The 11,603-nt window shown below is 56.2% G+C and overlaps 2 protein-coding genes across 2 annotated transcripts; one reads left to right on the top strand and one right to left on the bottom strand.

Moving 5' to 3' along the window:
• Positions 1-77: 77 nt before the first annotated feature.
• On the top strand, positions 78-2,628 carry LOC116965359. Its single transcript, XM_033008200.2, has 2 exons — positions 78-1,339; positions 1,907-2,628. The coding sequence occupies exon 1, from the start codon at positions 463-465 to the stop codon at positions 1,066-1,068; it is 606 nt and encodes a 201-aa protein (XP_032864091.2). The 5' UTR covers positions 78-462; the 3' UTR covers positions 1,069-1,339; positions 1,907-2,628.
• A 269-nt stretch (positions 2,629-2,897) lies between these two features.
• LOC116965350 (SCO-spondin-like) lies at positions 2,898-11,560 on the bottom strand. Its single transcript, XM_042805642.1, is given in 8 exon segments — positions 2,898-3,550; positions 9,145-9,172; positions 10,017-10,181; positions 10,183-10,251; positions 11,017-11,060; positions 11,062-11,114; positions 11,117-11,192; positions 11,194-11,560. Coding segments are annotated over 8 exon segments (606 nt in total). The 5' UTR covers positions 11,215-11,560; the 3' UTR covers positions 2,898-3,400.
• Positions 11,561-11,603: the final 43 nt, after the last annotated feature.

The following is an 11,603-nucleotide window of genomic DNA, read 5'->3' as shown; positions in this document are numbered from 1 at the left end:
GGCAGCAGCCGGAGAGCCCCAAGCCCTCCCACCCTCCCCCAAAACCCGGCCCTGCGGGGTACCCCCAGGCTCCCGGCTGCAGGCAGGTGAAGACCCAGCGCCCCGCGTCCCGCCCCCCCGGAGCCGCCCCGCCCCGGGCCCGGCCCCGCCCCGGCGCGGAACAGGACGCGGCCACATCCGCTTCCCGCGGCCATCCGCCCGGTCCCGTGCCCGGCGGGAGGGGAGCGGCGGCAGCGGGGGGACCCCGCCGGGCGCCCCGGGCTTTGGGGAGCACCGTGGGGACGCGCACACCCGCACACCCACACGCCCACCCCCGGGCCAGCCGGTGTCGCCGAGCCCCGGGCAGTGCGGCAGCCCCGGCTCGGCGCGCCCCGGGGCGGGGGGAGCGGAGCGGTGCTCGGCGGGGGGTGCACCCCGACCCATCCTCGTCCTCACCCCCTCCTCGCCCGCCGCACAAGCAGCATGAGCGCTGGCAAGTCGAAGCGCATCAAGTTCTCTGAGGAGGAGAAATTCCTCATCCTGGAGGAGTTCAGCCTCCGCAAGGACATCTTGATCCCCAAGAGTGGCCGGTACAAGAACACGCTGGACCGGCAGCGCGCCTGGGAGGAGATCGCAGCCGCCGTCAACAACCTCAGCCCCCTGGTCCAGCGCACGCCCGACGAGATCCGCAAGAAGTGGCACAACATGGTCCTAGACGCCCGCAGGGAGCTGGCTGTGGAGAAGCATCCGCTGCTCCGCCAGCGGCCCCAGGAGAGGCTCTTCCACAACATCTTTGCTCTCTTCAACAAGCCCAGCCCAGGGCTGCCGGACCCGCTGCTCTCAGCCTCAACCTTAAGAGCGAGGACAGACAGCAGCCCCCCCGGGATGCTGGAGGCCGCCCCGGACTTGCTCCTGCACGGCCAGAGCAGCGCTGCCGCCTCGGGCCACGGGCCAGCTCTGCCTGGTGGGGAGCCCACCAGCCCCCAGCCCCGCATCAGAAAGCCTCCTTGGTGCAACCGATGGGGAGCCCGACTCCAAGGAGAACTTGCATCCTGGCGGGACCCCCGGCCAGCGTGGAAGAGAGACTGACGCCTCCCAGCACAGACCCTGTGGCCCCCAGCCTGCCCGTGGCTGGGGTGCTCCTGGCAGCAGCTCCCTGTCCCACCTCAGTGCAGGGCCAGGGTGCAGCGGGGATGGCCCCGGTGCCGCCAGCCAGCTCCCCCGAGCCCCCCGTGTCCATCCGCATCAAGTCCCCGCCGAGCCCGGTGCTGGCATCACCGTGCCTCAGCTGCGATGGCGAGCCCGGCGATGCAGAGCAGGGGGACAGGCAGCTCCAGCCCCTCGGCCCCGGAGGAGAACGGTGAGGCGCCTGCGTTACTGCCGGGCTCTGCCCGCCTCCCTAACACCCACCGAGCCAGGCGTGCTGGACCCTCGCTGCTACTCCCAGCCCCATCCCCAGGCCGGGTGGGTTGCAGAACTGCAGCAGCCCTCCCTGGGCAGTGGCTCCTCCTTTGCTGTGGACAAGCTGCCCAAACCCCCCATTTTTCCAAGAGAAGGGCCTGCTCGCTCTCCCTGCCGGTCCCAGCTCCCACGCTGGGGCAGGCCGTGCCCGGTGCTGCTCCCACCAGCAGATGCAGCATGCTGAGGTGGCTTGGGGGAAAGGCCAAATCCTACAGATTAAGCTTTTGGGAGGCTGTGGTACAGGCTGGCAGGGAGCAGTCCTGGGGTCTGCTTTCAGCATCAGCCAGCCCAGTGGCCCTGGCTCCCCATGGAGAGCAGCTGGGCTGGGGGGGCTGCGCAGCAACAGCAGGGGCATCGGGGGGAGAGAAAGGGCAGGGGCATGGAGGGGAGAGAAGGGCAGGGCAGGCAGTTCCCCACAGCTCCACGTCCCCTCTCCAGCTTTAATGGGTTTCTCTGCTCTGCTCAGGCCACCCATCGGCACCGGAGGGGTCCCAGCCCGGCCCATGGGGCCGTGTCGGCACGGCCGGGGAGCGGTGGGAGAAGCAGAGCCAGCTGCAGACGGAGATCCTGGAGTTGCAGAAGGAGACTTTGCAGCTGCAGAAGGAGAAGATCCTGCTGGAGAAGGAGAAGCTCTTCCTGGAAATCATCAAACTCCGCAGGGAGCTGGGCACCTGACAGTCCTCTGCAGGCGCTGGGGTGGCCCAGGGCCACGGTCCCCACTGTGGGGACGGGGACAGCCCACTCCTCCGGGAGATGGGCACCAGCTGCCCGCCTGCAGCCAGGGTCCCGTGGGATGAGGCCGGGACGGCTGTGCCGTGAGCTGCCATCTCCCTCCCACCTCCAGAGCCAGGGCTGTGCCCACCGTGGGCTCCCTCCTGCCTGCTGCCTGCCTGGTAGCCCTCGGCCAGCCCGCTGAGAGCCAGCCCCAGCACGGCGTGTCGTCCCGCCACAGGAGCCTCGTCCCGTCAGGCCAGGGGTTTGGATGGGCAGCACTGGGGGGGTGCTCGTGGTGTGGGCACAGCCACCCTCTGCCAGTTGCCCGTGTCTCCTCCGGCCCCTTCACTCCATTTCTCTGGGGGCATTTGTGGGCTCGGAGCTCCCTGAGCATCTCGGCCGCGGCAACGTGGGGCTCGGGCACCGCTGGTCGCTGCAGGTGGCCATGTCTGAATAAAGGTGATCTCTGCAGGACGAGTGCCCAGTGCTGTGCCTGACAGGGGTGGGGGTGAAGTCACCCAGGGGGTGGTTTGGGGGGTGCAGGCAGGTTGCTGAGGACTGCTCAGCTGCGGGTACCACTGGTCGAGGCTGGATCAGGGACCCCACCCGAGAGGTCAGGTCATGCTGGGCAAGGAGTGGGGAAGGGCACAGCCCAGCATCGCCCAGCCTGGCCCCGCTCCCTCCAGTGGGGGCTGCTGAGCCCCTGCGGCTGGACCCGGACACCCACCAGCACCCTTGCCCACGTGCAGAACTCGGGTGCTTACGCTTAATTTCTCTCTGCAAACCACAGCATGCAGCCAAGCCGCCCTTCATGGCTCACCCAACAGTTCCCTGCGGTCAGGCCAGCCCGATCGCGCAGAGGAAGGATGCTGGCTCCGTCCTCGTGTTGCTCACCAATGGCAGCTTATTGCTTGGTGCGACGTTACAGCAGAGCATGACGTCATTGCATTGTCCTCCCATGTCACCATCGCATCATCTTCTCACCCAGATTTAACCACAGCATGATGTTCTTCCACCATTAATCATCATACTTTCGCAATTCCCTTACTTTTAATCTTTACAAGCAGGCGTTTCTTCCCGTTCTTCAAAAAAATAATGGAAAACGTGGGAAGTCAGCTCCAAGGACAAGCAGCAAGCCTGCAGAAGGGTGAAATTATAAAAGACGCCACATTTTTATTTAATTCCCCACCTCCCCAGCAAGGAGCAGTGGCATGGGGAGGCTCAGCTCACCTTCCCAGGAGGGATGCTACACGAAGATGAGAGCTGGTGGGGAGCAGACACAACCCTCCTGCAGCCCCTCCTGCACCCATGAGCCCTGGCACCCCACCACAGAGGCAGCCACCCAAGACGTCCTGGAAGGGAAAGCCATCAAGAGCTGAGGTGTGCCATGAATAACTAAATATAGTTATAAAAAATATATATATAGCTATATGTAATGTATATATAATAATACTTATTGGCAGTTGGACTAAATGATCATTGTAGGTCCCTTCCAACTGAACTATTCTATTTAATATATTTATTTTTATATTATATATTATTGATTTATAGTACAAATTATTGCTTTATTTTATAATATTATGCTATGTTATCCTAAAATATTATGACAACATATTATAATATTTGTTTTATATATGAATATATTTATAATTAAGAATATAAAAGGAAGATGTTCCTCCATGGGGGGGGGGAGGGGCTGTCCCTTCAGAGATGCAACATGCCTTAGGGCACATTGTGCCTGTCCTGATTTTGGCTGGGATAGAGTTAATTTTTCTTATGAGTAGCTAGAATAGTGCTGTGCTTTGGATTCAGTATGGAATTTGGTATGAGAAGAATGCTGATAACACACTGATGTTTTCAGTTGTTGCTAAGAGATCAAGGACTCTCCAACTCCCCCTGTCCTGCTGGTGTGCAGGTGTGCAAGAAGCTGGGGGGGAGCACGGCCAGAGCAACAGACCCAAACTGGCCAGTGGAATATTCCATATCATGTAACGTCATGCTCAGCATATAGAGGAGGGTCGGCCGGGAAGGAGCGGGTTCTCTCTGGATTGTGGTTTTGGGATCTTGGCTTTTTCCTGGATCGCTAGCCGGGAATGGGCTGGGTATCGGTCAATGGGTGACGAGCAATCACATTGTGCATTACCCACTTGTACTTTCTATTATTAATATTATTACTGTTTTATTTTATTTCAGTTATTAAACTGTTTTTATCTCAACCTATGAGTCTCCCTTTACCCATCCAACTCTCTCCTCCCGTCCCCTGAGCAGGGGGAGGGTGAGCGAGCGGCTGTGTGGGGTTTGGCTGTTGGCCGGGTTTAAATCACAACGGTCCTTTCTGGCACCCAACACAAAGCACGAAGGGTTGAGACAACTACAGACCTGGCCAGAGTGTATTACAAGAAATTTGTTATAATCATTCATTATATTGGTTTAATAGTTGCTGGTCATAATGTCAGTTTATTGGCTCTTAGAGTTGTGGCTTTCGTTCTTACGGCTGTGTTATGCATCATCTCAGCTTGCCATATATAGTCCCCATACTGCTGCTTATCACTCGTGGGAGGTGGACTAAGATTTTTCCTTTGCTGTAATATGTAACACTGGTTTCTGGCACGATGAAGTTGTTAGTCCTGAGACCAGTCCGGTATTTGTATTCAGCACTGTTGTTACCTTTGTACTTCATGGGTCATCTAGCAGAAAGGGTTAACGATTCCACCCTTTACCTCTTCTCCTCAGAAAGCAAATCCATGAGAGGACACCTTCCTTCACCTTCACCTTCTCCTCCTTCTCCTCCAGTCTACTTACAATAGCATTTGGGAATTTTGAAAATTTTGAATATCCTTGGAATGTTGACACTAACGTGGTCGTCTTAATGCTGGGAGCCAGCGTGTTCCTGCAGTGTGGTTCAGGTTTTATTCAGGGTTAAGCAACTATTTCAGAGCATCACCCAGAGATCTGCCGCCAGGCTGGAGAGTTATGAATGGCTGGGGGTGTGGGATAGCATGGGCAAGTACCTAGGACAGTGGGCACCCCCAATGTTTTGGAATTGCACCCCTGAACAAGTGCAGAATCCTGAAAAACTAGTACAGTATTTGGAAAAAAGTATGCTGTCACCCTGGCAGTCCCAGAGAGACACAGGTCACTGCAACACGCTGGAGTCTGGCCCGTGCCTAGGGAGCCCTGCCCACCACTGCTCAGTGCCTTCAGGGGAGAGGTCTCTTGACCTGATAACAAAATGACAGACAAAACAGCCACTTCAACCCCAGTGACAGGTGCTGCAGCTGAACCAAAGGCCCAACCTGTGCCAGTATCAGTTGCCCCCATACGGAAGAAGAAATGGACATCATGTTTAGAAAGGGATGAAGAGACTCCCCCTAAGGAGGAAGAAGAGGAGGACGAAGAGGAAGAAGATGACACAGTAACCACCTCCACCCAATATGTATCCCTGAGCAAGCTGCGGGATATATGAAAAGATTTCAGCCATCATCCAGGCAAGCACATTGTCACTTGGCTGCTCAGATGCTGGGGTAGTAGGACCAGTAGCTTGGATTTAGAGAGCACAGAAGCCTGGCAGTGGGAGTCCCTTGCTAGGGAAGAGGACACTGATAAAGTGATTGGAAAAGGGGAAAGAATCTGCAACCTCTGGAGGCAGCTTTTGTGAGGGAAAGGTATCCCTACAAGGAAGAGATTGGATGTGATCCAGGCAAGTGGGTCAGTATAGAGAGAGGTATCTGGTACCTGAGGGAACGGGCTGTGCAGGAGGTCATTTATTATGACCCAACCAACATGCCGTTACCCAAAGACCCAGATGACATCTGTGGACAAGCCATGTGGCAGAAGGCTGTATGGAGTGCACCATCATCATATGCCAGCTCAGTGGTGATAGCAAATTTAGGAGGAGACAATGAGGCATCACCCATGAGTGAAGTGGCTACTCAACTCCAGCAATTCAAAGAGAATCTCTCTTCCTCCCTACTGGCCTGCAGCTCAGATGTGGAGGAACTACCAGACACCACGGAGAAACATATGGAGAAACTGTCCCGAGAATTTCAGCAATTCAAGGATAAGTTCTGCTCCCCAGCTGAAGCACAGCTCCTCCTGGCATCCCGGCTGCCAGTGCTGGGCTGGGTGGTCAGAGGGAGGGTCCCCTCAACACACCATGCAACTGATGCCATGTGGAGTAAGTGGGTCACACTGACAACACAGTGGGCTCAAATAGTGAGTCCTAGCCATCCAGGAACATTGGAAGTGACCACAAATTGGCCAGAAGGCAAAAATTTTGGAACATCACCAGAGGAAGAGGTGACACGTGCTGAAGAGGCCCCACCATTTAATAAACTACCAGATAATGAGATGTGCTCTGTTTGCTGACGGGTCCTGTCGCGTGGTAGGGAAACATCAAAGGTGGAAGGCAGCTGCGTGGAGCCCCGCACAACAGGTCACAGAAGCTGCTGAAGGAGAAGGTGAATCAAGTCTGTCTGCAGAGGTGAAAGCCATCCAGTTGGCCTTAGATATTGCTGAGCAAGAGAGGTGGCCAGTGCTCTACCTCTACACTGACTCATGGGTGGTGACAAGTGCCCTGTGGGGGTGGTTACAGCAATGGAAATGAAGCAATCGGCAGCACAGAGGCAAACCCATCTGGGCTGCTGAGTTATGGCAATTTACTGCTGCTCAGGTAGAGAACTGGGTTGTGAAAGTACATCACGTAGATGCTCGTGTACCTGGGAGTTGGGCCACTGAAGAGCACCAAAACAACCAACAGGTGGATCAACCTGCTAAGATTAATGGGGCTCAAATGGATCTGGACTGGCAACATAAGGGTGAGAATTTTATGGCTCGCTGGGCCCATGACTCCTCAGGACATCAGGGATGCAATATATAGATGGGCTTGTGATCAGGGGTGGACTTAACCATGGACGCTATTGCACAGGTTATCCATGAATGTGAAATGTGCTGAGACCAAGCAAGCCAAACGGTTAAAACCTCTTTGGTGTGGAGGGCAATGGTTAAAATATAGATATGGAGAAGCCTGGAAGATTGAATATATCATGCTCTCATAAACTTGTCATGGCAAATGCTATGTGATCACAATGGTGGAAGCAGCCACCAGGTGGTTGGAAACATCCCGTGCCTCATGCCAACACCCAGAACACTGTTCTGGGCCTTGAAAAGCAAGTCTTGCGACAGCATGGCACCACAAAAAGAACTGAGTCAGATAATGGGATGCATTTCCGAAATAATCTCATAGACACTTGGGCCAAAGAACACAGCACTGAGTGGGTATATCACATCTCCTATCATACATCAGCGTCTGGGAAAATTGAGCAGTACCATGGGTTGCTAAAAACTATACTGAGAGTAGTGGGTGGTGGAACTTTCAAACACTGGGGTACACAATTAGCAAAAGCCACCTGGTTAGTCAACACTAGAGGATCTTCTAGTCAAGCTGGCCCTGCCCAGCCAAACCTTCTATGTACTGTAGATGGAGATAAAGTCCCTGTAGTGCACATTAAAAATATGCTTGGAAAGACAGTCTGGGTTATTCCTGACTTGGGCAAAGGTAAACCCATGCATGGGATTACTTTTGCCCAAGGACCTGGGTGCACTTGGCAGGTAGTGCAGAGCAGTGGGGAAGTCCGATGTGTGCCTCAAGGAAATTTGATTTTTGGGTGAAAATAGCCAGTGAATGGAACTGTATAATGTCAATTCCCAAATAACCCTGTTAGAGCATATCATCATCGTTACGGTTGATACGTGTTATACTAGTGGCATACATCAATAAAAAAAATTAACTTTGATAGAGTCAGGACCAATTTCAGCAATTGGTGCCCATCAATTTCCTCAGGATTGACATCTTTAACCCGCAAACTGTGAGCATGGACCGCACCAGATACATCAGCTCCAAATGTAGTACAGACTACACGCCATTCCCCTGCTCCAACCAAGGTCACCCACTCCACCAACTGAGTCAATGCCACTTCACCCCTCCTGCTTTAAAAGACTCTTATGACATATGCAACTCGAAGTTATGGACTAAATAAATTCACTATACATTTTGGCGTGATGGCACATAGACTAAGGGAATGATATTTGTGCCTATACATCAAAAACCAGGGAAAGGGATAGTGGGTAATTAGAATGTATCAGGAAACATGGGACCTGAGCATAATGTAAATAGTATGGAATAAAGAGTAGATACTGTCCTGGTTTCAGCTGGGATAGAGTTAATTTTTCTTATGAGCAGCTAGAATAGTGCTGTGCTTTGGATTCAGTATGGAATTTGGTATGAGAAGAATGCTGATAACACACTGATGTTTTCAGTTGTTGCTAAGAGATCAAGGACTCTCCAACTCCCCCTGTCCTGCTGGTGTGCAGGTGTGCAAGAAGCTGGGGGGGAGCACGGCCAGAGCAACAGACCCAAACTGGCCAGTGGAATATTCCATATCATGTAACAGTCATGCTCAGCATATAGAGGAGGGTCGGCCGGGAAGGAGCGGGTTCTCTCTGGATTGTGGTTTTGGGATCTTGGCTTTTTCCTGGATCGCTAGCCGGGAATGGGCTGGGTATCGGTCAATGGGTGACGAGCAATCACATTGTGCATTACCCACTTGTACTTCCTGTTTTTGTTATTATTGTTATGTGCATTACCCACTTGTACTTTCTATTATTGTTATGTTTTATTTCAATTATTAAACTGTTTTTTTCTCAACCTACGAGTCTCCCTTTACCCCTCCAATTCCCTCCCCCATCCCCTGGGTAGGAGGAGCGTGAGCGAGTGGCTGTGTGGGGTTTCGCTGTTGGCTGGGTTTAAACCATGACAGCGCCTCTGAAGGGGCGTATCCCCCCCAAATTACCACCTACCTGGTTCCTTGCAGCCCGTGGCCGGTGCAATGGGGACTGCGGTGGGACAGTGTCCCTCTGGCACTCAACGCACACCCACTTGTGCTGGTGCAGCCAGCGCCTCCAGCCCTGCCCGCGGCAGGGGGGCCCTACCTGCATCAGGCGGAAATAGCCGTGGTAGCTGGGGAGGGAGGAGATGGGGGACGGGGGAAAATATGGGGAAAAAGGGGGAAAACGGTAGTTGGAGGGCAGGGCAGAGGTTGTGGTGTTTTCTTGATGTGGGGGGGCAGTGTAAATGGGCCATGGGTTTTGGGGTGCAAAGAGGCCTATGGTTGGTGGGGGTGAGGAAGGTAATGGCTCTGTGGGGGGTTGCAGAGGGACCATGGTTTGGGGGGGGGGGATGGGAGAGTAATGGCTTTGGAGGGGTGCAAAGGGGCCACAACTCTAGAGGGGGTGCAAAGGAGCAATGGCTTTGTATGGGGGTGCAAAGGGGTCATGGTTTGGTGGGGGGAAAGGATAATGTCTCTTGGGGAGAGGGGTGCAAAGGGGCAATGGTTTTGTGTGGGGTTGCAATGGGGCTATGGGGGGTGGAAAGGGGCCATAGCTTTAGGGGTTGCAAACGGATCATGGTTTGGGGGGTAGGAAGGGTAACGGTTCTAGTGGGGTGCAAAGGGGCCACAGCTCTAAGAGGGGGGGGCAAAGGGGCCTTAGTCTTGTAAGGAGGTGCAAAGGGGTCATGGGGCTGGGGTGGGGGAGAAGGGTATTGGTTCTAGGGGGGTGCAAAGAGGCCTTGCATCCGGGGGTTGCAAAGGGGCCATGGCTGCAGGGGTGTGTGCAGAGCAGTCACAGCTTTGGGGACGGGAGATGCAGAGGCGCCCCAGGCCCACACCTACCCGGACGGCTCCTCTGGCAGCAGCAGCCTGGCTCTCCGCCAGGGTCCCTGAAGTCCCGGCTGAAGGAGTCAGGTAATATCTTGGCCACCTCTAGCAGCAGAACAGCCAGGGGACACACACATGGATGGCTACAGGCCCCCCCGGGATGGCAGCACCAGGGATGGGTCACACCCGAGGGAGGTGGGCATCCCCGTGGGATCCGCGTTACCTTCGGCCGTCCCGCAGGTCGGGTGCTCCCCCGGGCACCCGCGGCACTGCTTGAGGTCGGGACAGGGCTTCCCTCTGTGCCAGGGGCGCCTCGCTGCCGGCCCCGCACGGGGAGCTGCACCCACTCCACGGCCCCCAGGACCCCAGCGCGCAGCCCACGCTGCCGGCAGGCCAGGGCAGCAGGTGGGACGGAGAAGGGGGAAAGGAAAGCTTCAGTGGCACAAAAGATGGTTGGAGGAGAGGAGGGAGATGCAGCACAGGGGAGGGGAGGGAGAAGAGAGGAAAGGTGACCTCAGCAGCCTGTGTCTCCCGACCCCCCCAGGCAGGGGCTGCCCCACCAGCACAGTGGCATCATGCAGTGCTTCCGCAGGCCTTTATCCCCGTGTCACTGCCACGGCTCTGCATCGCGCTGAGCTGGGACCCCACTAATCCCTCCAGAGATTAGGGAGGGCTGGCTGCTGCAACTGTCCTGGGGGCCACAGCACGTACCTGCCTGGGTTTGGGTCCCCAGGGCGGGCTGGCTCTACACCCCCCAAGCCCACACTCCCTGTTTGATCACCCACCAGCGCAGCTCCTGGGTCCCCGGGGAAGGCACTGCCCGCAGCGGTGGCAGCGGTGACGCCGGGGCGCGTGCCGCTCGGGTCCCACAATGACGGCTCTGAGGCTTGCAACTGACAGCGCTACCATCAGCTGCAGACCAGAGGCCACCCCTGTGGGCTCTCTTATTACACTGGGAGCAGCCACACGTTCAGCATGGAAAAAAAGCGGAAAATCGGGCTATCGCTCCAAATCCAGCCCAGCTGGCGTCCCCAGATGCATCCCATTACTGCTCAAAGTACGGGGCTAACAGATAATAGCAAACACCTGGCACCAAAACCAAAAGCCCCAGGCTGGCGTCCCCAGCCAGCGCCATCCCCTCCGCCACTCACTGCTGCGGGGGCACGCAGCCTGGTAGTCCTCGCAGCAGTCAGCCTGTCCTCTCGCAGTAGCAGCGAGCCCGGTGGGCGCCCGGGGCCCAGCATTGTTCCTGCCCGGGCAGCACCGCTGCTGGCAGCTGCCCGTGGCCCCCACCAGGTAGCTGGTGGCCAGCAGCCAGCCCCCCGCAGAGCAGCAGGCCCCGCATGGCACCGGGCCCCCACAAGCCCCCCTGAGGGATGGTTCCCCCCACCAAGGGATGGCTTCCCTGCGCCGTGCAGGCAAACGCTGGTCAAGGAGTGCCTGGAGCCCCGGGCACACGGTCCCTGGGCTGGGTGGGAGGACAAGGCCAGTTCCCTTCTGCTCCACCACCCCTCACCAGTCCCAGCTCCTCACTCCACAGCCAGGGTGAGGACTTTATAAAATTAAGCAGGATGGTTAATAAAACACTGTGCACGGGACAATGCAACCCCAGAGCAGCCTGGAAGAATCTGTGAATGGGCACTACTGGGTTGAAGCCGATGCTCCCCCAGGAGTAGCAGCTCGACATGATGGGGGACCCCGTCCCCAACCCTCACCCACACTGCAGGAGCCGCT

Source organism: Tyto alba, unplaced genomic scaffold (assembly GCF_018691265.1).
Source record: "Tyto alba isolate M040663 unplaced genomic scaffold, T.alba_DEE_v4.0 Super-Scaffold_44, whole genome shotgun sequence".
NCBI classification, from domain to species: Eukaryota; Metazoa; Chordata; class Aves; order Strigiformes; family Tytonidae; genus Tyto; species Tyto alba.
The sequence above is the reverse complement of the archived record's forward strand: the minus strand, read 5'-3'. Positions and strand labels throughout refer to the sequence as shown.